The sequence below is a fragment of the Pelodiscus sinensis genome, chromosome 5 (genome assembly GCF_049634645.1).
Source record: "Pelodiscus sinensis isolate JC-2024 chromosome 5, ASM4963464v1, whole genome shotgun sequence".
Taxonomy (NCBI): Eukaryota; Metazoa; Chordata; order Testudines; family Trionychidae; genus Pelodiscus; species Pelodiscus sinensis.
In genome coordinates, this window is record NC_134715.1 from 2,107,458 (window position 1) to 2,133,372 (window position 25,915).

The window sequence follows — 25,915 nt, forward strand, 5'->3', positions numbered from 1 at the left end:
TGGCCTGAGTCCTCGCATCCATTGCTTGCCCCGGAGCCCAGTTGCCTTAGAGCTGACAGAGAGGCTGCTGCCCCGGTGGACTTCTCCCTGCTCTGGCTTCATATTCTTGGTCCCAGCCTCTGCTCCACGCCAGCATCAGACTTCTGGCATGGATCACAGGGTCTGCCTCTGGCTTATGACTCCAGCGTACACCCCTTTCTCCCTGGTTCTGCCATTCATCCTCTGGTACGGACTCTCAGCTGGCCAAACTCTAGCTCTCATCACTCCATCAGTCCACCCATGGCCTTGCAGCTACCAGACCTTACAGCAAGATGGTCTCAGTTATATTGGCCACTGCTGACCTTGCTCGGTGCCATTCTCATACACGAGTTCTCCTCTCCTGAGTTCAGTTGGTTTTGTTACTCTCCAGAATCCCACTCTGCCTTCATCTCCTCCGCACAGGCCTCCTTTTCCTTGGTTGGTTTTCCTTAGCGGCAGCGATTGGGGAGTGTCATTTCCTAGCCTAGCAAGCACCTTGGGGAGGGAGCATAATTCAGTGTGTCATGTTTCCTTTAGCATGCTGGGCACGCTCGGGAAGCAGCACTCTGAAAACAGCAAGCCCTGCTGGTCAGTTCTCTGGCTCAGCGCTCTGCAGAAAGGCTCAAGTGACGGGACTGCTTTGTTCCACCAGCTGCAGCGTATTCCTTGGTGCCAGGTCAGAGGACAATACTGAAATAGTCCGGCGCAGCAAGACCCAGAGGGATAATTTTCACCTGAGATTTGATTGCTGAAATAATGGGGCAGGAGATTTCTAATAGGAGGCATTGCATATTAAGTTGTCATCATTAAACTGCTGCCGATATAAACTAGGGCATAGTAGAGTGCGATCCTGGTGACTTTCGGTAGGACTTGTGCCCCTAAAACCCAGAAGCACCTTGAGAAATCCCTAGTTCCCGCTAAAGTCGGGTGGGGCTGATGACTCAGGAATGCTGCAGATGGGGTCTCGTGTGTCAGTGACATAGGCTCCAGTCAATCAGCACAACTGACCTACAGCACCCTCATGGACCTCCTGCTGTTCTGCATGGGTGCCAAGGGCCTCCCATGCAAATCAGATTGCACGGCCAAGGCCTAAAGGCGGAGTGGAAATTGAAGATAGGCGTGATGCATTCCGGGAGCCGGTAATCATGTTTTATCAGGCTGGCTGTTCACGCAGCCCCAGCTAGATACTGGGTAGAGATTTCCACTTTTACATGCCGAGGGCTTAGCTAATTATTTCCCTCTCCCACCTCTCTTCCTTGGTGGTGCTTCCTTTCTCTGACCCAGCCCCTCCTTAGCACCCAGCAATGCTCCATACCCAATATCCTAGGAACTCTGCATCTGCCTGGCAAGTCGCAGCTTGAAACCAGTCTTCGTTCTCTACTAGATCATCAGAGTGACTTTCTAAAGGAACAAGGAACCTGGCTCCCATGACCAAGGGAATTCACATTACTTCTATAAATACAGACACCTTGTGTTTCAAATGTGTTTACTTACACAGGATGAACCTCAGAAATCCAGCACGCTCTGGTCTGGCACCATTGCTGGACCGACTCGGAGTGGGGGGTGGTCAGGGACCAGTGGGGAATGTAGGCTGGGCCAGTGCTGGTGGCGGGCCAGGGCCAGAGCCCCAGAGCGCTGGGAGGGTAACCTTGACCTCCCCTGTTCTGGCAAACTCCCTAGTTCGGGACCACTCAGGTTCTGGGGGTGCCAGATCAGGGAGGTGCATCCAATACTCCCCTCTCTGCGATAGGCATAATATCCACCGATAAGAGATGTTTACTTCCTATGGCTGTCTAAGCCTGGGACATTTTGGCCTCCCTGTGTGAGACAAACTAGGGGAGCCCTGTATTATTTCTTGTGACTAAGGTGCATGGCTCTGTGGGTCGATTTGTGATAGGCTACCTTCTAAGCACAGAGAGCCAAAGGGCTTGCCAAGGGATCCAAGGCGGGAAGATAAAACAATGGCTCAGATCGGAGTCCTCGAGGGAATAATGGGGAGACTGTTCATTGGAGAATACCCCTAAGAGCAGTTCACTCCTCCCAATACAGCTTACCAGCAAAAGGCTCATTCTAAATGTTAGAGGAACCCAGGAGTAGTAAAGGGGGTGAGATGTTGAATGTGGGGCCCCAGGCAGGCTAGGGGGAGAAAACCACTCATGTTTCAAAACTGCAGCAGCGGTCCTGCGCTTTTCAGTGCGGAGATGGAGGGGAGTGGGGTTGGCTGACGTGTAGAAAAGTGTGCCAGGAAAGTCGAGCGTTGAGAAAGGGAAATGTGCCGGTAGAGCTTCATTGCTCTACCCTTTGCTTTGCGTGCTTCCTACCTGTGGGTGAATGAATGAATGCTGCATTGTTTTGGAGAAGCTGCTTTTAAGTCTTGCTAGCCACCTCTGGTCCCGTGTCCTCTGTTCCTTTGAGGCAACCATTTTCTGTAATCCCTATTCTTACAAGTCCAAAATTACTAGCCGTCTGTAGAAGGGCAGGTATCGGCATACAAACGAACGTGACTACTCACAGGTGTGGTCACTGGACTATCCTGGAAGAGGCCAGTGGACATATCATTCTCCTCTCAAACCCGGCTGTACCACTGACAGAATGCAGATGCGCTCGGGAGCCTCGAGGTGGCTTTTGTTGCAATGTGCCTTTCCAGCCATTCTAGTGTGCATTTGAAACTTGCTGTCATTCTATAATTGTATTAGTCTCTAAGGTGCCACAAATCTCGGAATTGTTTTTTAAAGTTGCAGACTAACATGGCTACTCCTCTGAGACTTTCCCTATAGGAGTCATTCAAGACTTACAGGAGGAAAAATAAGCTCCAGGGGAGAAAATCTGAGCGTTCGTGCTAACCATAGGAGTTAAGGGGACAGAAGAAAAAGATAAACTAGATAATACTTGCATTAATAAATAAGGAGGTGGACAAAATCAATGCAAGCTATAAAATGATTTAACTAACTGCTCTGTAAAGTCTAGCTGTCAAAAGAAAACTAAAGAAAGTAGGTTCTGCAAATGGGAAAGTGAAGGGAGGGTTTTAAAAATAGTGATTAAAAATTGAGATACATAAAAGAATCTGAACATAGGGGTACGTCTACACTGGCCCCTTTTCCGAAAAGGCCATGCTAATTTTCAACTTCAGAATAGGGAAATCTGCGGGGGATTTAAATATCCCCCGGGGGATTTAAATAAAGATGTCCGCCGCTTTTTTCCGGCTTGGGGAAAAGCCGGAAAAAAGCGTCTAGACTGGCCTGATCCTCCGTAATAAATCCCTATTCCAGAGGATCTCTTATTCCTACTTCAAAGTGGCGGCGGACATCTTTATTTAAATCCCGCGGGGGATATTTAAATCCCCCGCGGATTTCCCTATTCTGAAGTTGAAAATTAGCATGCCCCTTTCGGAAAAGGGGCCAGTGTAGACGTAGCCAGGCAGATCACCAGGCTTGGACAAAATCCATCCTATGATGCACTAGTTATCAAACTTACCATCCTATTGATAATAACCCTTTTCTTAAAAACTCATGGGGAACTGGGTGGTTCCCCAGAGAATGGTTAAAAAAAAATACGATGCTTACTTTCAGTTGTAATGATCCTGGTTAAATAACAAATCAATATTAACATAAAGTTTGGCTAACATCTAAATGATTGCAAAACTATGAGTGAAACCCAACAGTGGTTTATAAAGAACAAGCAATACCAGACAAAAGCAGAAGCATTAAATCAGAGGCTGAAGCAGACATGGTAAATACAGTGCAGTAATAGATAAAAAGTATTTAATATATCATGTCTCAGGAAATCTTTCAAACAGTGGATTCACATTGACTTGTCCAGGAGCATGTCACATAGACTGAAAGCTAGTCACACAGGAAGAAAACAAAACCACAGGGACCAGTGTAAAATTCAGTGCTATTTAACTTCTATTGAATGATTTGGGAGAGATGGCAAACAGTCTTCATTAAGTTCACAAATGATGTTAAACTGGGAGGTGTTGGAAACATTGGTGGGGAGTGCAGCAGTACAAAGGGACCCAGAGTGGCTAAGGAATATGAGTATGAAATTAAATTCCATTTTCAGAAATGCAAGCTAGCATGTTGCAAAAAGTGATATAAATATCATTGGTGATCTGTGGGAGGATAAATATGATGCCAAAAAAGAGACCTAGGTTCAACTGAACAAGAATTTGCAATCTGATAGCATGTCACAGTTTGGTGCAATGTTCACCTAATATGTAAGGCAACTTATGACAGAAGAAAAAATAAAATCTCTCAGTCCATTGGACAGAGCACAGGAGTTGGACTCAAAACCAGACATTGGGTTGTGGTTCCACCACAGGCATCTTGTGAGACCTGGCCTAAGTTAGGCCACATCTGGACTTATGGGAAGATCAAGGCTGTAGTTGGTCTATCTTCTGGCAGTCGATTTAGCAGGTCTAGTAAAGACCCATGAAATCAAATGCAGAGGGAACCCATTGGCACTGGTACGCCTCGCTGTTGTGAGAAGTAAGGGAAGTCAATGGGAGCATTTGGCCCATTGACCTCCCACTTTGGGAAGATCATCAAAGTTTGGCTTAAAGTATGTTGACTCTAGCTACATTATTTACGTAGCTGGAATTGTGTGCCTTAAGCCGACCTTACAATCATAGAATCCTAAGGTTGGAAGAGAGCTCCGGAGGTCAAGTACAATCTGCTGCCCAAAGCAGGACCAACCCCAACTAACTCATCCCAGCCAGGGCTTTGTTAAGCCGGGACTTAAAAACCTCTAGGGTGGAGATTTCACCTCTTCCTAGGTAACCCATTCCACTGCTCACCACCCTACTAGGGAAATCGTTTCTCCCCCCCCCCCCTCAGTATCCAACTTACACCTCCCTCACTGCAACTTGAGACCATTGTTCCTTGTTCTGTCATCTGCCACCACAGAGAACAGCCTCTCTCCATCCTCTTTGGGAACCCCCCTTGGGGTAGTTGCAGGCTGCTACCAAATCCCCCCTCACTCTTCTCTTCTGCAGACTAAATAAGTTCAAATCCTTCAGCCTCTCCTTGTAAGTCCTCCAGCTCCCTAATCATTGTGGTTTCCCTCCACTGGATCCTCTTGAATGCATCCACACCCTTGCTGTAAAGGGGATGGCGCCCAAAATTGGACGCAATGCTCCAGATGTGGCCTCACCAGTGCTGAATAAAGAGGAATAATCACTTCTCTAGATCTGCTGGCAATGCTCCTCTTAATGCACGCAGATATGCTGTTAGCCGCCTTGGCTACAAGGGCACACTGTTGACTCATATCCAGCTTCTTATCCACTGTAGTCCCCAGGTCCTTTTCTGCTGAACGACTACATAGCCAGTCAGTCCCCAGCCTGTAGCAGAGCTTGGGATTCTTCTGTCCCAAGTGCAGGACTCTGCACCTGTCCTTGTTAAACCTCATCAGATTTCTTTTGGCCCAAACTTCCAATTTGTCTAGGTCACTCTGGACCCTGTCCCTGCCCTGTAATGCCCTGCCCTGTCTCCCCCAGCTTAGTGTCATCTGCGAACTAGCTGAGGGTGCAATCCATCCCCTCATCCAAAGTCATCAATAAAGATGTTGAACAAAACCAACTCCATAACTGACCCGTGGGACACTCTGCTTGAACATCAGCCAGACATTGAGCCATTGATCATTCCCATTGAGCCAGACAATCTAGCCACCTTATAGTCCATTTATCTAATCCATACTTCCTTCCTCCACAATACAGATCTAGCCTTAGTTAATCTACTCTGTTCCATGTGAAATTGAATACAGTGCTTCCCTACTGTCATGGGTGTTGTGTGGATAGAATCCGTTTGACGATTGGTGGAACTTAGGTACCACAGTGGTGAAGGATGAATAAATAGCTTAGATGAAATAGCTTAGTTCCGGCCTTCTTTTTGGTTGAAATTGGATGGAGTTCAGAGAAAAGAAATATTGCAGCCAGTCTTCCTGACTGAAAACTGATAGACTGGGAAACAGCCTACCAAGGGAATGTCTACTATTTCAAACATTTAAAGGGCCACTACCAACTTGAAATTTTGTGTGTGTGTGTGTGGGGGGGGTGCTGTTGGGTTTTTTTTGTTTTGTTTAACAGTTAAGTTGTCTCTAGTAATGGCAGCTACTCCTGAATTCAACTGCCCTTTGAATATTTGTTTTTCAATAACATTTGTTTATGTTGCTCTGTGAAAGTTTCACATTCAGGGATAACAGTGAAATTGCTGGGATCAAGAATGATGCCACGTACCCAGAGAGAATGAAGGTGACGCAATACAGAGTTTTTTTTCCTCTTTTCTCTTTCCCCTCTACTAACAGTAATATAAACTCATTGAAAAATCATGATACGGGCCCTCCCAAATGAACAGGTCAGCATAAAAAAAAATGAGATTTTTTTTTAATCTTTTTATTTGCTGCCTTTGTTCTTTTCATCCTTAAGGCTTTGTTTCCTCCCTGCTTTTGCAATCCTGCAGCCTAAAGTTTAATAAAAAAATCCCGAGTTTCTGACCTATTCCCATAACTCCAGAAACTGAGACTTTCCGAAACTATGCCAAATATTCCAAGCCCTTTGAGAGCGTCACGGGAGTTGGCTACACCAGCAGGTGGAATGCCGAACAGTGGCAATGAGCTTTGTCCGATTGTATCATTTTTAGGGAGATGGTTTTTAACTCGATAGACTAGACGAATTAATGTTTGTTGTATCGATAGTTTGTGATTGGTCCCTAAAATTGTCAATCGCTTTTTATACCTTATGACTCAGTCCACGAAGGGGAGTCTGGAGAGGTCTGTTGCAACAGTGAATTCGATGTTTTTGCACAGCGCTATCTCTAAATTCACTACACAGCCACTGAGTTTGTTTTTCCTGTATCAGATCTGAAAAAAAACACAAATTGCACATGCTGGTTTCTGTGTGTGCGAGCACACACCCTGCCTGTGCTCCTGCCCAACCACAATCTGTCAGGGTTCTGAAGCCGTCCACTCATTCAGTATTCGTCAACATCCCAGAGTCCAATGGGGCTTACTGAGTTACAATTTGCCAAGCTTCTTTCAATGACCATCGCTTTTAACGCTACCCTTCAGCAAAAGACCCTCCCTCCTTTTAATCTGTCCCCCTTTTCCTGTTTCCGTCAATGGGGAGAAGCCCCTGGCTGACTGTTGATCCGCAATCACTGACTTCATTTCCTGAGCAAGTGAAGCATGCCACCGCTTTGATGCTCCTTCAGACATTGCTAATGTGGCGGAGGAGAACAATGACAAACGAGACGAGAAGCAGGGAGAGGGAAAAAGAAACCCGAAGGAAGAGATTAGATATGAAATTGGCAAGTTTATCTCTCAGTTCCTCTGATGATTACATTTGATTGCTGCTTACATTTTTACCTAAGAGTCAGCTTCAGGAACACCAGATGGTTATAGACAGAATGGGATTTGAAGAGGGCAATGCAAGCTGTTATCATTCTAGGCATGCCCAACTTTTCCTCAGAAAAGAGCCTTCTTGACCTCTGGTATTCTTTCAGTAGTGGAGACTTACTTTTTTTTTTTATTATTAGAAAATGGACCATTTGTTTAAAGCGGTTTTTTGTAATTTCCTAAAAACGTTGGCATGGATCTGCCTTACTTCTCAAGCAGTGTTTTGCCTCATACAGCCATGGGTCCCATGGGTTAGAGCAGTGTGTCTTAAACTTTTTAAGACCAAGGAACACCAAACAATGTATTTTTTTAATGTGGAACAACCAAGGAGATTTTGGTTGGTGGGGAGGTCGCTTGCTCCTTTAAGGGTGGCCATTTTGAACTCTGTTCTCTGCGGCACACCTCTGACTGCACTCGCGACACACCGGTGTGCCACAGAACACAGTTTAAGAAACAGTGGGTTAGAGCATGCAACACTCACATTTTGAAGCATTCACTCAAATAATCCCATTGACTTCAGTATTACTACTAGTGTGAGCAAGTGCCCACCAGTAGGAGCTCTAGGTGGACAATCTAGACAGAGCTTAGCCAACAGGCATTCAAGCTTGGCAGGGTTCTTAGACAGGATGGCTAGTCCTGGACATTTCCACATCAGAAGTTATCTCAAAGCATCATGAGACTGGCTCTAAAAACACAAGATAGTGTGTGTGTGTGTGTGTGTGCGCGCGCGCGCGCGCTACCGATGGGGTTCCACGGGAAGGCCATAGGCTTGCTTGAAGTAAACGTCAAATACTGCATACGTTCCAGGACTAGCAATAAAATTGCAAGAGTTGGCAATGCTGCACGAGACTGAATTAACAAAACAATGCCATTAGTTATAACTCCGTGCAAAGAAAATGAGGGTTTTTTTCTCACAGAGACTTGATAGTTCTGAAGGTAGAAAGCAGCTGAGTACAGGAATTAACTTTTTATCCTATATACCCAGAGAGAGGGGGAGGACTGTTTTACTCATTTACACGACATTTGAATCAGATCGTTAGGTGGTGCAAATCAGCAGGATTCTGATTAGCTCCATGAAGTGACATCAATTTGCATCAGATTAGGATCTGGCCTAGTCTATGGAAGATGAAGAGAAATCCACAAGATATGAAAATTCAGAGTGGACTCCTTGCCCAGTACAGGAGTTTCCCCACTGACTTCAGCTGGGCCAGGCTATCACCCGTCTAGTCTAGCATAGCTCCATAGGGTGAAATCCTGGTTATAACGAAGCCACTGTTTACTCAACAGGGCCAGAGAGAACCATAGTGGTTGTTCAGTTGGCTGTTGTACATAACACAGCGCGTATGACTTCCCGGAGCTAATTCCTGTCTGAACTAGAGCATAGCCAATCTTGATTTAAAAATTGCTAGTGATATTGAATCCACCACATGCCTTGATAAGTTGTTCCAGTCATTAATTACCCTCACAGCTTTTAAAAAGTGTCCTTATTTTCAATCTGAATTTGTCTGGCCTCAAATTTCAGCCATTGGATCGCATCAAAGCTCCTTTCATTTTCACGACCTCCTCTGACACTTCCCCAGGATTCGGGACCGTTACCTGTGGCACCTTAAGTGAAAGCCATACCTTTAGGCCATTAAAGCTTTGATCCTGCAATGGATCTACCCCCGAGCTGGAGAGAGACCAACCAATTAACTCCTATCTCATGACTGAACAGTTATCCGATGGTGACTTCTATTTGCTGTTGACATTAAATGGGATATAAGCATGCAACTGAGAAGTGAAAGGCCCCTTAAAGTGCTATCAGACATGGGTTTGCATGACACAGATTTCCTGTGAGAAAGCACTTAAAAGCAAATATAGAGTTTATGACATATCGACCGATTTAAACACGAATAACATACAATTATTGCAGTGGCTAATAATGCAAATTATCTGAGTCAGTCTCAGTGCAAAGCAGTAAATATAGCCCATTCCATGCAGACGTTCTTTTTTCCATTTAATGTTTTACACCCCTGACGAGATGTTTTCAGTATATTGCTTTATACCAGCATGGGGCACTCCCAGTGTTCTTGGATGTCATTATGAAGAACCCTAGACGTTACCAATTCTCTACTGTCTATCAGGGTAGCTTGAAAACTGCTTGGAGCAACAACAGCAAATGGCAACAGGGAGCCATATTAATTATTTGGAATGTGCCTCATAAGAGGAATCGACTGTTTTTATTACAGCATGAATATTACTTGAAACGGGAAGGTTATTCTAGCTGTTATCATAATCTATGTACCATTAACTTTCCTTGTTTAGAAAAAGAGATTAACAGCCCAGAAAATTGTTACAATAAATAGATGAATTATAACATGTTTTTATTATAAATAAAAGTTTCACAAAATAAGCAGTTACCTAGTGATCCATTGGAGAAAAATGAAGTCTTTAGCAACTAAAGAACATTGTAAGATGCCTGTTGGCTATTAAAGAGCTTTAATTCAGGTAACAGTGACTGTAATTTCTGCATGCTCAACTTTACATGTACTGTAGACAAATGTCAAGCCACTGTTTGCTGTATTTTATGCCATACTTTCACTGAGACCATGTCTACCCTACGTGGAAGATCGACTTTGCCATGGTTGATCTTCTGGGGTTTGATTTAGCATGTCTAGTGAAGAACCGCTAAATCAAACTCAGAGGATGCGCCTGCTCCTCATGAGGAGTAAGGGAAGCAGATGGGAGCATTTGCTCTTGTTGACCTCCTGTTGCGTGGATGGTGATTTAAGATACATCGACTCCAGCTATTCAATTAATGTAGCTGGAGCTGTGTATCTTAAGTCAACCTTCCCCTCTATTGTATACCAGGCCTAAAAGCTCTTGTAGGCAACAAATGTAAATATTGCTGGAAGCTAGAACTGCTGGAGTCAGATTAACAAGAGTGAATGATTTCCCTCCCCCTCAAGTTTGAAGCACAGAGAATCCGCAACAGAAACTGGATAAGAGGCCCCATAACCAAGCGCAATGCAAAATTCATTATGAACCTGCAATTAGGCTTTTCTAAACCAGTTCATATTGGATCCCAGGAGAAATGTGATGATGAGCAAGCATGTGGAACCATTCACTAAGCATGGCAATGGGAGATATTGTTAGATTTAAACATGCAATAATGTCTGTTTGGAGGAAGCAAAAACATTTTGATATACATATTGACAGGACAAAAGTCCTCCGAAAGGTTCATCATCTTCATTCATTTCTATGTGCAAGAAAAATACATGATGAAGTAGAATGTGTTTGAACCTGTTGTTAGTCCTGTTTTGAGCGTGTGATGTGTGTGTCTAACAAAACCCCTTACAGATCTGAATGTGAAACAGGAAACACTGAAAGCCTTGATTTCTCCACAGGGCAGGCACACCACGGGCAGGTTTCCTACATCGCTCCACCAATCCATCTGGATTCGGACCCAGAGAGACCGCCTTCGAAGGGTGAGTCGGTGACATAGTCTGTCCCTGTGCACGGTCCCGTAGCCATAGGCATGAATGTGTCTTATTTGTATATGCAGAAGAGTCTCCAAGAAGAGAGTTATGGTATGCCACCAAAGGGCACAGGGGCAAATTAATTCCATTGACTTAAATAGTGTTACACCTGCAATAGATTCGGCTTAGACCCTCCATGCCATTCATAGATTTGAGCTTTATCCCAAGGCCATTATTTCTCCTAAATAACATATCGGTTGGAGTACCTCCCTCTCTGATCCTGCTGCACCGTTGATTTTGGTGGTGACTCTCTTCACTCTGATGCAGGCAGCGGTGGGAAAGGAATGGGAGGAGCTTGTGGAACTCCAACTATTCAAGGGTGGTGAGGCTGCACCATTAGTAAGAGTGGTTCCATTGCACAGCTTGCTTCGGAGTTCGCTCCCTATCCCCTTCTGTCCTGCAGAGTACAGTGTGGGTTTGGCTTTGACTTTGGGAAGCAGATTAGCCACTACAAGAGGTACTCTGATTGCTTACAGTGTTCTTAGATCTTTTCCATGCTTGTTTTACTCGGGCCTCGTGTCCTCAGTTATGACAGCTCGAAGATACCGAGTCAACCGTTTGTGGCTGCATTGTAGGAAGATCTACACGTTAAAACCAAAGATGGACATGGAGCCATCTCTTGCTCTGCCCTGGGGATATTTATTTTAAAAGTAGGGTGGTACATTTGGGGTTGGAGGAGAGGAACATTTGGCCAGGGACTGGGAGCGAGTGATGGTGATCAATTTTTCAGAACTGTTGTAGGTGAAAGAAGAAACCAAGGACTCAGTAATTGCCACCTAGAAAATTGTTTAGGGACCCCTTTAAATAAATACATTTGAGCAGCTAAGAAATATATGGGAATGAATTCCCTTTTGGGCAGCTTATTCCACAGCTACCGTCTGCGGTATGCCCAGCAGCTTTTTGGATTGATCAGTGCTTGAGACCAGGCATGGCCCGGAATGGACCTGGGGGTCTGATCCAGCATGGGAATGCCTGCCCTCCTCCTGCTCCATACCTATACGACGTGTGGCATTCCCCATGCGTGTTTCTCAGTGCAGCATGTCATTATGCGGTCAAGTACACTGCCACGTGACAGCATGTGGCTAGGGCCTGTTCAGTTGCCTTAGCCCCTGCACTCATTAGCGTCCAGGGGTCTGCTAGGCATGTGAAGGGCAGGCTCAGCAGAAAGACACAATTGGCGGGGGAATGCTGTGACTCTGCAGCGTTCCTGCTATCCCGCTGGGCGTCTCGTTCGCCCAGCAGATGGTTCTTGTGTGTTGGTGTGCAGCAGTGTTTTCTGTCCCCAGAACCTCACACTCGAAGGCTGTGATTCTGCAACTAACGTGGCATGGAGGGGACCCCTGGGCCTGTGAGGAGCCCTGTAGTTATTGGTGCCTGAGGGAGCTCTGTAAAGTCAGGGGGCAGATTCTGGTCTGGGTACGCCAGTGGATTGGTGTCTTAGTGTGAGTAGACCCATCAGTGCTCCTGGCGTGAGGAAGTAGATCTGAATTGACTTTCTATGGCTTCTATCACTTTACCCGTCAATTGCCGCCCCCTCACCCATGTATCCGGAACTTGAGGAGTCTCTTTGTGCATGGGCACCGAAGCCTTCTCTGCTCCCCAAAGTTACCCTGACCTATGCAGCCTGAATCCATGCATACTGTGTGCACAGCGCTGGCCCTATTGATGTCCATGGGATTTTTGCCATTCATATCATTGGGTCCTGATCACCCCCGCTCCAAATGGAAAGCGTGCGCTGCCTTTCACTGTCAATGTGAGTGCCTGCTAATGCCGTGCAGCAGTAAAGGTCACGGCCAAGGGGCTGAGTCTGTATGGAAGCAGGTTCATCATTTTCCCTGCCCAGCAAATGCAGTTGCATTCCCAACAACTGGGACAGGAGAGTCCGTGGCCCGATCTCCGTCTCTCGCCAAAGCTGATCTTTCTCATGAAAGAAAGTGGAGTGTGCTTCCAAAAAGGGGGGGCTGAGAATCCCAAGCCCCGAAAGCTTCATACCCCTGTCACCTCCCCAGCAGCATTGTCCTTTTGTCTGCAGTGGCTTTTCAGCTGTTTCCCCATTGCCTCCGAACAGTGGCCGTAGCCTTTCAGTGCTCTGAGTCTTTTTGGCAGCTGTGTGACCTGTCTGAAGAGGGGACTCCAGCTAGGCAGATGATGTCTCAGGTTGGGTGACTCACGCTCCCAGCCTCTCAGAGCTGTGTCTGATGTTACCTCGCACCACGCCACTTCAATAGGCACCATAGCTCTCTGCAGATCAAGGGGGACTCGGTTAGCAGCAGCCAGAGTTGGTGTTGTCGTGGGCTGAGGCATTGATCCAACTGCCCCAGGCTTATCAGCCCACTGCAACGGGCTTTCTGGCGGACATAGCTCATCCACAGGCTGGGTGCAGAGTGACACATCCATGTCTTGACGTGACGAAAGGGGGAAGTGGCCCGTACCCATCACACGGCGCCATCGTGTCTACCTGGCGTGGCCTGTTCTCAGCCCCAGCAAAACCAGTTTTCCAACCATCTTTGCCCAAAGGGCAATAGTACATTATTTACTTGTGTGACACTCCTTCTGTAACTGCCCAGTAACTCTGGCTGCAGAGGTGATTAATGTTGCTGGGATTTGTTGGGGGGCGGGTTATCCCTCATGGTGGGCCCCCCTGTTATTGGGAGGGAGCTCAGAAATCCAGGGGATGTGCGCACACTAGGAAACGAGGCAGAGGAGAGAGTCTCATCCCCCCCAAGCAGAAGAGGCTAGTATTCTAGTGTTCTAGTGTTCTGCCCCCAATCACGCCCGTTGGAATTCTCCTGAGTCCTCTTCTGCACAGTTCCCCAGGAATTCGGTCTGACTCCAGTCTTGTCACTCCAGTTCCTTTATTTGTCAGAGACCAAAGCTACAGTGAGTTGGGCAGATTCAACCATAGGGGGAGCGGATACAGAGCATAACACTCAGCCAAAAGTGCACAGCAAATCTCTTCCTTTATGCACAGCAAGGGAAGCTTAGGTTGGACGTTAGGGAAAAATGTCCTGTCAGGGCGGTTAAACTCTGGAATAAATTGCCTAGGGAGGCTGTGGAATCGCCAGCACTGGAGATGTTTAAGAGCAGGGTGGATAGACATCTGTCGAGGTGATCCAGACGGTGCTTGGTCCTGCCGGGAGGGCAGGGGATGGACTTGATGACCTCCTGAGGTCCCTTCCAGTTCTAGTGTTCTATGAGTCCATGTACACATCACATTGTATGCACTGTACATTGCATCACATGCTTTGGGGTTGGCTTGGAGCCTATGTAGGAACCAGTGTGCACGCAGCATGCTCTGTCCGCACACTGTCCATGGACGGCTTATTCTTTACCCCATCTTATAGTCTAGGGAAGTTAAAATTCCTTTATTCAAGTAAACATGTAACTGCTAAACATTTCAGTGGTTACACGTTTTCACGCAGGATGGTGGGGGATGGGGGGGCCGCATGTAACCATGCGCATTAACTGATGAGCCAAGGCTGGCACTTTCACATCCCTACTATATTCCAGGCTTATCTTGTTCCTGGTTCTCTGGGGCTTCTCCCTTCTCTTCCCTAGTGCAGACGTTCTCTTCCCAGCCTGCTCATCCATTTACCTCAGGACTTCATTAACCCCAAGGTAGAGGTAGCCATTGTGTTGAACTGCAGCAGAAAGCGCATGGCAGTCCACCTCGCAGTTTGAAATGGAATCACACTAAAACTGAGCAAAGCTGGGTAGCAACAGTCAAAGCCTCCCGGTTTTGCATCTGTGTGCAAACATAAATGGTACGTTTTGAATGCTGTTGCTGCCAAGGTTATAGTCACGTTCAGCTGGCAGATTCATAGGTAACTGTCTTCTTTTGTATTTTGTTTTTTATTTTATCACTGGTGATATTTACCCATGTCATTGATGTTGCAATGCATTTTTCCAACCCTTCACACTACTGAATAGAGTGTAAACTCCCGTAGTTTACTAGCACATTAGTGTCACCATACATTACAAGGAAATTGCTGAGAGTCGCCACTCGGTATACTATAGAAACATAGTAATGGTGCCGTAAATCATTTAATACAAATGAAGCCCTAGATCAGCATCCACTTTACAACTACTTCTCTTTCCTCACCCCCCATTAATTAAAAAAATATGGTTTTAAATTTGTATAATCAATGAAGCACCCATAACCATTATTTTTACACCTACCTTTAGTACAGCAATCAGGACTATGTTAATATGGTCGTTTATATTTATTCATATGCAAATTAATTCCTGAGACCTAGGATGGCTGGAAATAAGTCCACTGCTCTATTGGTTCAGATGTAGTGTCCCAGAAATCATAGCTTTGTCTTATTCTTTATGCATGGTTGGGAACACTTTATCTATTTGGATTGAAGACTCACACATACGGCTAAGGGGAGCTCCCTTTACCCTTTGGAGTTTTAGTTCTCGATGGACGGTTATTAGCCTTTTCTAGTTAAGATGTCTCGTTCATTCGCTCAGCTAGTTCTTTCTTCCTGAGCATTAAGTCTTAATCGCTAATTTGTGACATGAAACCTTTTCTGCATCCCCTGGCGGGGCTCTCGTGAGCTAAGGATTATAGCCTGCCTTACCAAAAGGGGTTGCTTGTTTCAGGTGATGGTAAACAAGTTCAGAGATAAGTGGGACTCTAATGTCTAATATTAGGGAAGTTTCTCAGAATAAATGTCTAAAGCAATAACTGAAATGTAGCGTTTGGACTAAAAATCCACCAGCTATTTATAAAGCTTTATGGGAGCAAATTTCACTTCCTCTTTGGAATCATCTTAAGCATAAAATGCACCTCTGGCTTTAGAGCTAGGCAGACAAAGGCAACCTATGTTGCTGTGTTGCACTCTGCAAAATGTTCCTTCGGGTAGAGCCTCTGAGGGGATGGGTGACTCAGGGGATGGGTGAAGCTGAGCTGAAATGGTTTCAAAACATATTAATGCACATGACACGGATTGAAGAGCCCCGGTTTTACAAAGAATAATAGGTGAGTTAAACAGAGGGGACGTCAGATTTCTCCAGGCAGCTGTCCGGTTTACACCTCCAATCAGATTCTTCGTCTCTTTTTTTAGCTTTAATCTGTTTCTCCAGCAGTGGAAGATATACTGGAGCATATAGCTCTGTGGAGCATGGGGGGAGCAAGGTTCAGATGATGACCTTGAATGCAGGCTCTGTGAGCTGTCCTTTTTGTTTCTCTCTGGGTCCCTTCCTTTACCTTTCCCCCTGCCTCCTTTTAGTTAGCTATGGCCACAGACTGCTGACTGCCTCCTCTTCCCTATGTTATTTTCCTGGGCATAGGGGTCAGGTGAAGGCCTAACCATTCCTATTCCACTATATCATCATCTCCTAGCAATTCGGCAGGGTCCTTGGCGACAGCTTGCAAGGCCGCATGGAATCCAGTGAGGTTCAGTAACTCGGGGGGTTTCAAACTTCTTTTTCTCATGACCCAGTTGAAGAAAATCGTTGCTGCCGCGACCCAACATAATGTGATTAGAGCATGGGATATGGGGGGGCGGGGACTGAGTGTGAGAGCTTTGGAGTGCAGGAGGGGGCTCAGGCTTTGGGCGGGGTCAGGGCTGGGGCAGGAGGAGTTTACCTCGAGAGGCTCCCGTTCAGTGGTGCAGCAAGGGGGCTAAAACAGCTTCCTGCCTCTACTGGCAACACAGACCATGCTGTGCCCCAGAAGCAGCCAGCAGCCGGTTCCCAGCCAGTGGGAGTGCAGAGCTAGTGATCGGGACGGGGCAGTGCGTGGGACCTTGTATGCTCTGCCACCCCCCCACCTAGGAACAGGGCCTGCTGCCGGCCGCTTCTGGGGCACAGCACAGACTACACTGCTAGGACAAGCAGGGAGCTGCCTTAGCACTCCCACTGCTCACCTGATCCCCTTGCAGCAAGAGACCCAGCGCCCAACATCCCAGCGCTGGGTTGCAACCGGCAGTTTGAAAGCCACTGCACTAAGGTGTATGCAGGGAGGCTGAGTTGGGCCCGTACCGGGACGTTTTGTTTTATTTTAAAAAATAAGCCTTGCAAATGAATATTACTAGTGACTTGGACTTGATAAACAAATATCTAGGAAGCTTTTCAGGAGGCCTGCAGTGTTGCTGTGTGTTTTAATGAGTGCAGTCCAGTAACTACCCATCATCACAAACGGTTAGCTGCGTGCCTTTCTCGCTCTCGTTTTTAATGTTGTTGAACTGTTGCACTCACTTCCTTCGAATGTGTGTTTCCGTTTGAGAGGGGCACCGCAGGGCATTGCTGTTTATTTAGAAGATAACAGCGTTCTCTCCAGCAGAAAGCATGAGCATTTTTTTCGAGCAGGCACGCTGACTCCTGCATGCAGATGTGGAAAGAGGTGTAACCCTCTATTTACACTGGACCATTTTGATGGAACTAAGAAAAAAAATCATTTTGTTTTGTGATTTTTTTTTTCTGCGTTTAAACAGAAGCTTTTTCCTGGTGTCTTCTCTGCTTAAAAAGAGGCTTTTGTATTTATGTATACCAATTCATCTTCTCATTGTAAGGGAGTTCTCCCTCGGAGATTAGCATGTGGTCTAATTTTAAGCACCCTCAAAATTGTATTCTTTGCCTTGAGCTATAATATTATGTGATAAGCTTAAAGCACACATGGGCTTCTACCCCAGAGGTTTTCTTCAACAGAGCGCTTCGTGTTGCACTTTATTGAGCTCTGACATCATCGGTGGAACTTTGCATTCTCCCACCTGACACGGGCAACAGCTGGACGGCACACACTCAAGCAGCACTAATCCGAAGTGAATGTCCTATTAAAAACTCATACAAACAAAAAATCTCTTCGTGGATCCACTGTGGAAGAAGTCTGCCTGACAATAGGAGCCTCTTCTCAAACAACCCTATCACCACCACTGCCCCCTTCCCCTGACTAATTATTTTTGGCCAAACTTACTTCTGAAATAGGGATAGGGCAAATAACTGTTTTAAATGAGCAGATGGGGGAGGCAGAAGACAAGCTGTTAAATTAATAAACATGTGTGGTACTTCATTAGGAAAGGAGCCCGTTTTGGCTTTTTTTCCAAATGATTTGTATGGCCTATCATCACTGCACCTGGTGCTGGGACAGTAAATGGGCACTTAATAACCCAACATCGTGCAAACTCCTTCAATTATAACTTCATTATGTCAAAGATAATCGTCTATAACTAGATGTCAAATCCATAATTTATGTCCCGCTCCCTTGTGGAATAGTGGCCATTGGAATGAATGGCCCCATTAATGGAAAGGAGCTTTTACCGTAACTTTCCCCTCCTGGTACCTGGTCCACTTTGACATCTGGTATTAATTCTGAACTGAGTCCATGCTGCAGAAAGGGCCTGCTGTATTCATATTTGTGCAATCAAAGAAGAGGACACATAAATCATACATGAGATCAAATTTCAGGCTTGACGATTTCCACGGTACACATCTGTTCTCAAAGGATCAGCACAGGTCTGTGGTAGTTTCATGGAGAGGCATACATGGCTCTCCTTTGTACCCCCTTTGGAGACCTTGAAAAGGTTCCCGGCTTAGACTATTAGCCACCACTTCATTGGGGAGGGTTCTGCTGTGATGCAAGCAGAACTTAAGCTACTGGAAAGACTGGCTCTGTCATCGGACACGTTTTACTTCGGTTATGTTAGATGACACCTATTGGTAGAGGTGCCCAGTGACACGGGTGTTGACGTACGTTGTCGACACTGGAACAAAGAAGGGCTTTTTGTTGTTTGTTTAAAAGATCCCCTTGAATGTCTGCACAAGCACAGTTGGTAGGCGTGTAAGGGCCTGCTTTGGGCAGCCTGGCTTGTGTTCAGTATTAGGTATGCTCGTGAGGGGGTAGCGCCATTGGGTTCCTTCCTGACCGCTCTCACAAGGGCCTGCATTCCTGCAGCACTGTTAGCGCCCTCATGGCCAAGATGGAGTCTGCTTGGCAGGCAGCTCCGGCCAAGAGAAGGCGTGCGCAGGACTGCAGCAGGGAAAGGCCCTGCCACCCCCAGGGCCCCTGTTCTACCCTGTCACCCCGGGTGAACACACACATCTGACTAGTACAGGGAATGCAGGAGTCCTGGGTGGTCCTGGTCATCTTTGGCACCAGTAAATATTCCCCAACAAACCCCTGTGGTGTCATTTTCTGCCCCACAGAGCCTCACAATCCCTCCGGCTTGTCCTTCCCGGGAGATCCCTCTCTGGCCCAGTGCTCTTCCTGTTCCGGGCTGCCCTCCCAGGCTTAGGGCAGGCTCTCTGCTGCTTCCCTCTGGGAGCCCCAGACGCACACCCCGTCTTCCTCTCGCTCGGGAAAAGGGCTGGGCTTCACCCCGCTGGCTTTGCTCAAGACTTCCTTTGGCAACGTGCTCTTGGCAGCGAAAGGGAGTCTTGCCCGAGGGAGTCTGGATCAAAGGCGGCAGGATTAGGGCCTTTGGGGAGCACCGCCTATGGGAGGAGAAAGGAGCTCAGAGATGAGAATAGAGAAAAGAAAGGGCAGAGTCACTCATTCCTCGCTTCGATCCTCATCCCTCCTCTGCTGCTGCTCTTTCCACGGCGCCAGCCTCTGTTCAGTCCTTCCGTCACCGAACTCACTCACCCATGTGGAAAGCAAGGGGCTGGGTCCATGCAGAGCAAAGCTGGCTGCTTTTTGGTATCTTCGGAGAAAAGGGAAAGAACCCATTTCCATGCGCTATCTCTTTGTATTGTTCTTTGTATGCCATCGACGCCCCGTAAACATTTCGCCGTGACACGGAACCTCATTAACAGACCCTTTGGGCCAGTACCTAGCAGTCACAAATATGTTAACAACGCATTGGCCAGTATTTCTTGGGCTAGCCATTGATTCCGGCTGGCTTTCGTTAATGTAGGATCCTCCTCTGTTGACTGCTTTATACAGCTGCTTTATCCTCAGTCGCAGTGAAGGCCATGTGCTGTCTTGGGCATGGACAAATGGAGCGATCATAGTGTGTGTGTGTGTGTGAAAGTGTAGATTTTTTTTAAAGCAGAATCTAGACAGTTTGGGGGTTAGAACGTCAGTGGCAGAGTGGAGCCGGATGTGCATTTCTGGGCAGAAGAGTGCGACAATGGAACCTCAGGGTTGTGGGCACCTCGGGGACGCAGATTGTCCATGACTCTGAACAAAGTGCAGTTGGAGCTCCAGATCCAGCAGCTGACGCTCCAGGCCACGCTTCAGCCACAGCTGACCTCGGGTGTCACTGATTTGCAATCTCGCCTCCCCCCCCCCCCCCGCCCAAGGCAGGGATGTGTGCGACTGTATGTCTGGGGAAGGAGGGGAGTGGGCCGTAGGGGTGAAAGCTGGGCAGGCCCTAGTCCTGTCCCAATGGCTCTGGCTGCTTTGGGTTGGCAGCCCCAGCATCTTCACCTCCTGCAGAATTGTAAGTGACGGCAACACAGGCAGCAGCTCAGATGCGCCTCCCCTTAAAACGCAACACAGGCACGGTACAATGTTTACTTAGGCGGAGGTGGAGGGGCCTCGCCTGCTGCATGATCGGTTGCTTCTAGTTTCACAAGGAGTCTGGTTGACCAGTTAGTCGGTAATGCTGGCGTTCATTTCTTTAAGGTTCTGCTGTGCGGAGAACAGCAACTCTTCTTGTTCAAGGCTCGTTTAATATCTAGCAGTTGTTTGAAATGAATGGAGATGCCTATCTCCTAGAGCTGGAAGGGACCTTGAAAAGTCATTGAGTCTGGTCCCCTGCCTTCACAGCAGGACCAAGCACCGTCCCTGACAGATTTAACCCCAGATCCCTAAATGGCATCGTCAGAGATTGAACTCTCAACCCTAGGTTTAGCAGGCCAATGCTCAAAGCACTGACTATCCCTCCCCTTGTAGCTTAACTTATAAGAGAGAAGAAATCCGGGTTTACTTTTATTTATATATATTAAGATGACTAAAATTACTCTTGCCCTTATACCATTACGGCATAAAGAAGTATAAACAGATTTCTTATTCCGTTCTTGCACCTGGATGAGATTTGATGGATGAAAGACATGTAGCGTGAACAAGGATTGCAATGTCTGCTAACTGTTAACATGCCTTGCAACGTCAGCTAACTTTTTTCAAGAGTTAATGAACATGTTTCCCACGGTCTCTGTGAAAGGATTGAGATGAATGATGTATTTAATGCCTCCTGGATCTTTGATTAATCATTCAGAATCCATCATGTGCATCTTCGGTTAGGAGAACGACTGTGGGCCTTTCTGTTTTGGGTGTCTCCTCCAGGGTGGGGGGGAGGGGGATCGTTTGTACCTTTCCTCAGTCGCAGCAGTAATGGTGTGACTTAGGCAACAAGAAAAACCTGCTGGGAAGTTCATTTTGGAAACTACAGGTTGAAGCTCTATTAGCTGGGACTCTCTGGTACAGTAACATGCATGGTCTGGCATGGGTGTTGCAGGACCAGAGAGTCCCAGTGGAGAATGGGGAATCAACAACAGTGGGGAGCTAGCCTCCACCTGGTAGCAAAGCCAGGGCTGGGAGGGACTGGTGGCAGTGAGGGTGGCAGTGAAGACCTCCCCTGGTCCAGGAAAATCCTCATCAGGGACCAGTCAGGCCCCAAGAGTGCCAGACCAGAGAGAGCCAACCGGTAACACAGGCCACTTGCTAGTGAATAGATCTTCCCCTAAAAACGGGTTTTATGTTGTGTTTGTGCAGTGCCTAGCACAGGGGAAGCCTGTCCATACCTCAGCTAATTGCATTGGAGTCCAAGATACATTTGGCCCAGTAGCCTTAATGAACTAATGACTCCCTAGTATAAATAGTAGCAAAATCAGTGAATAAAGACTCAGAATTGTCATGTGCCGAGGTCAGGCCAGCTGGGCCACCGGTTAGTGAGTATCAAGCCTCATTGACAAGATGTCAAAGATGTTAATAAAGTGCAGTGGCCCTCATTAACCCAGTCCATCTGTCTTTCCGTGCTCCGTCCCATTTCGATGTCTCTTAATGGCTGATCATCTGGTTTAATGTGTTCTAATTGGAGCTCATCAGCTTTAGCCATGATGTGATCACACACCGAAGAGTTATGCAAATCAACTTCCCAGGTGCCTTTGCAAGAAAACGTCTTAAGCGCAAGTGTCTGGTGCCTGCTGTCATCTGCTGCTCTGCTGCATCGAGACAGAAAACGCGCTCGTTAGGTGGCTTCTCCAGGAGCCTTCCCATGTGATTTCACTTTTCAACTGTGAGCAAACAGAGCTTTAAAGCCAGGCAGCTGGTGTTTGTCTTGAATCAAATCAAAATGTGATTTCAGAGGAGAGATTCGCTTGGGCACCGGGTAGGCTGCTGCCTCTGAAATGTTCCCTCTTCGAGCTGAGGCTGTTGGGGTTTTCACTCCTCTCTTCATCTCTCGTTGAGCAGAGGGAAATGTGAGTAGTTTGGAAGAATAGGTGCAGGGGCAGAGTGCCTTGTGGGAGGAGGGGGCCTAACGGCCGTAGGCTCTTTGAAAACCTGCACCCATATTAAATGTGTATTCAGTGAGGACAAACAGGTTGATCGTCCTAATGAAATCTTGGTCATGGCTCCATAGTTAAAACAGGTACCTGCTTCCTGCCACAAACCAAGATGTGGGGTGTCATGCCTAATGGTTGGAGCAGCGGAGGCCAGAGTAACGGTCAGAGCAGTGGGCAGGTAGGCCTACAGGTCCGATCCAGAGCCAGGAACCCAGAGTTAGCACCAAGGGCCAAAACTGGAGTCAGGAACCGATACAGGGATCGGGATTGACAAGACGGGCACAGGAGCAATGCCAGCTATAGGCGTAAGTGATGAGCATCAATGGAGGTAATGTTCTGCTGAACGCAGTATGTAGGTAGGTTCTTCCATCCAGTAGGTGGCCTGGCCCATCAGGCAATTCTTCTGCAAGCCAGCTGTGAGTCTGGGAGGTGGCGCTAATTAGTCACGGGCTTGGCTGCCAAGGCTGATTCCTGATAGTTCCAGTCTATGTGCCTCTTGTCATTTTGGCCAGGGCCATTGATTTGGCTTGATAAGGATTATATTTACTCAGAAGACACGGGAGATTCTCTAGCTCAGAGATGTCTTATGAGACCTTCAGAGTAGCCATGTAGTTGTATGGCCTGGAAAACCAGTGGGAAGGCTGCATTTGAAGAAACAGGGATGTTGCTTGACATGGCTGCTGGCTGTTGAAGGTAAGGGTGATGATTCTGTGTGTGTAGTTGTGTCGGAGTGCGCGTTTTAGTTGCGGAGTTCCTGGGGGTACGACGAAATAATGGGAGGAAGTTCTGCACGGAGAACTCATTGGAGTAACCCAACGTACGAGGCTATGTGGGGTAAGGGGTGTGGAGAACTGAGGGGGCAGTTCTGTCTATGGGCTCTGTGCAGTGTTGCTACAGCTGCAGAATGAACCAAAATCCCGAACTTGGGGGGGGGGGGGGAGTTTTGGTCAGACTCTACTGTGTGATCATTGGCAGTTGAGTGGGGTTGGGATTCTTCTGCTTTATATAGAGCATTCTGCTGTCTGGTGCATAGTTGTGGCAGAGGGAGAACATAAGGGTCTCTCTACAGCTGGCTGCTAATGGAGACCCCGATCTTTCTCCAGGGGTACAGCCATGGGTAACAGAGTTTATACACAGATACAGGCAAACATATCCTATGAACGGAACAGACTGGTTCCCCTAGAGGAGGGGAGAACGAGAAAATAGTGAGTGTTTCTCTTATCAAAATATGCTTGAGAGATTTATAGACTAAGGGGACCGGAGTCTCAAAAATACAAGATCCCAGACTGATTGTGGTGTTTGCTTCTTTGTACCAAGGGATCCCTGGTAGGGTGGCACCCAGTTTTTATGGAGAAAAATGGTCAAACTGTGTCCTTATGGAGAGTAGCAGGTTCATACCTGGGGTTTGCAATCAGAATTCCATCGTGTGTGTGTGTGTGTGGTATCAATGTGCATTATAGACATGCTTATAAATCAAATAAATAAGGAAGGATGTTGGCATTCTCCCTGATGGAATATTCATACGTGTGTGTGTGTGTGTATGTGTATGCGCGTGTATGTATACACACACACACACACACACACACACACGTGGCAGAACACTAGCATAACTGAGTAAATAATACGGTGGCATTTTAGGAATACCTGAGAATGAGCATTATCAGGTCATTTGAAAATACGTATGTTTTGATTTGAGAATAAAACACACATGTAGTTTCTAAGTTCATGAGAGCCTCTTGCAGCAATTCCTACCTATCACTGAAGTGTAGCAAGTGCATTTATATTTTATGGTTCTTTTCTATCAACCTCTATGATTATGGATTTCCAGACTCCATGACAGTTGCTAAGGAAAAGGGATATTTTGCTAATATGGTGTCACAATGACTGTGTAATCTGGATTCTGTTGCACAGGACAAGTTTAAGGGGAAAAAGGGGGTTAAGTTAATGCACCTTTTTGATGGGTGACTTGATCACTTGCAGTTTACTTTTTAAGTGAGGAAGCAAACTTGAAATCAAGGAGCCATACCAAAAATGAAAGTGAGAAAACAGAACTATTTTAAGACTGTGTTGCCACCACTTTAAATGTACTGAACAGTAGGAATCTAGGATTGGCTTTGCAAAGAAGAAATCTGGCAGTAGCAAACAACAAGCACTTAGCAAAGATTGTAGGTAAAGAATTTGTCTCTCATTAAGCATTGTCTTAAATAGCTGTTTTGAGCATATAAACAACACCTTGTTCTTCAGCGGTGCTGTTTCTTGACCATTTCAAATGATACCCACAAAGTGTTTCTAAGTGTTCACGGAATCATTTAATGTTACGGTGAGAACAGTTAACAAGTTACAACAAAATAATCTGCTAACAGAGTAAAATCCAATGCATTCATGTAATTACACAGAAAAAAAGAACACGCAACATAATGGTTTCCACGGCAGATGATGTAAGTAAGATACACATGCGGTGTCAATGCGCATTATAGGCATGTTTATAAATCAAATAAGGAAGGAAGGATGTTGGCATTCTCCCTGAAGGAATATTCTAAAATGTGTCTTCAGTTTCAGAACTGTCTTTGCATCAAACAGCTAGGAGAAAGGGTTCAGCTGTTAGAAGGGCTGGACTGCAGTTTCACTTTAAAACCTAGTGTATCCCTTATTGCTGTGTGTTTGCTGTAGAGCTGACTGGGTTGTGATCCTATCAGTGTCCCGGGTAAACTAGCAGGGGCTGTCATGACATGGCATCTGGAATGTCCCAGAATCACCAGGCTTGGGCAGATATTAAAATCTGTCGTACTGAAACAAGGCTTTTTTCTCCCAAGAGTAAACTTCGCAGCGCCTTAGTGCGCTGCCCTAACAGTAATGGGTAAGGAGACAGTTCTCGGTAGCCTGCCGTGCACGTGTGGCCTCTGCCCTGAGTGTGCCCCCTCTCGTGCACAAAAACCATTCAGGATGAGATGGAAGAAAAGCGGCAGTTGGCAACTGGATGGGGGCGTATGCACTGGGAGGCCAAGTGAAAGAAAGGGCCAGAGCCCTGCACAGATACGAACTCGATACCCACAGCTTCAGCTGCATCAGCAGCCAATGGGCAGATGTCCACATCTACGCATGGGGGTGCCCGTGGATGTAAATCTGCAGGGTTCTAGATCCAAAGCTTGTACACCCGTCCCTCCAGAAGGCGCCGGGGATAGCCCCACTTGTGGATGCAGACCCCGCCTTGCCGGAAATGCAGTGCACAGCCGGGGGTTTGCAGGGTGCTAGAAATGGGTGCGAAGGAGGGGTTGAGAAAGGGAGAAGGGAATTTCGTGATGCACAGGAAAGGGGCTGAGCTGGGGGGGAAATAGAGGTGTGACTGGAACAGTGTAGAGAAGAGACGTTTGGACACGAGGAAAAGCAAGGAAGCCCCTGAGCAGGGTTCTCGGCTGCCTTCTTTCTGAGCCTGGCTGGCTGAGCCAGTCTCTTGTTAGATGGAGAGAAAGGTGGAGAATAAAAATGAGGAGAGAAATGTTTGGTGGAAACGAACATGCAAAGAAACCTCGGTCTCC

The 25,915-nt window shown here is 46.8% G+C and overlaps 1 protein-coding gene across 18 annotated transcripts in view; it reads left to right on the forward strand.

Moving 5' to 3' along the window:
- ADGRL3 (adhesion G protein-coupled receptor L3) overlaps window positions 1-25,915 on the forward strand; it is a 635,479-nt gene that overhangs the window by 426,663 nt on the left and 182,901 nt on the right. For 16 of the 18 annotated variants that reach the window (XM_075929235.1, XM_075929232.1, XM_075929231.1 and 13 more), the window contains one exon: window positions 10,794-10,874. The exons of the other annotated variants lie outside the window; for them this stretch is intronic. In XM_075929235.1, coding sequence (XP_075785350.1) covers window positions 10,794-10,874 — 81 coding nt within the window. The remainder of the gene's footprint in view (window positions 1-10,793; window positions 10,875-25,915) is intronic. 18 annotated transcript variants of the gene reach the window in all.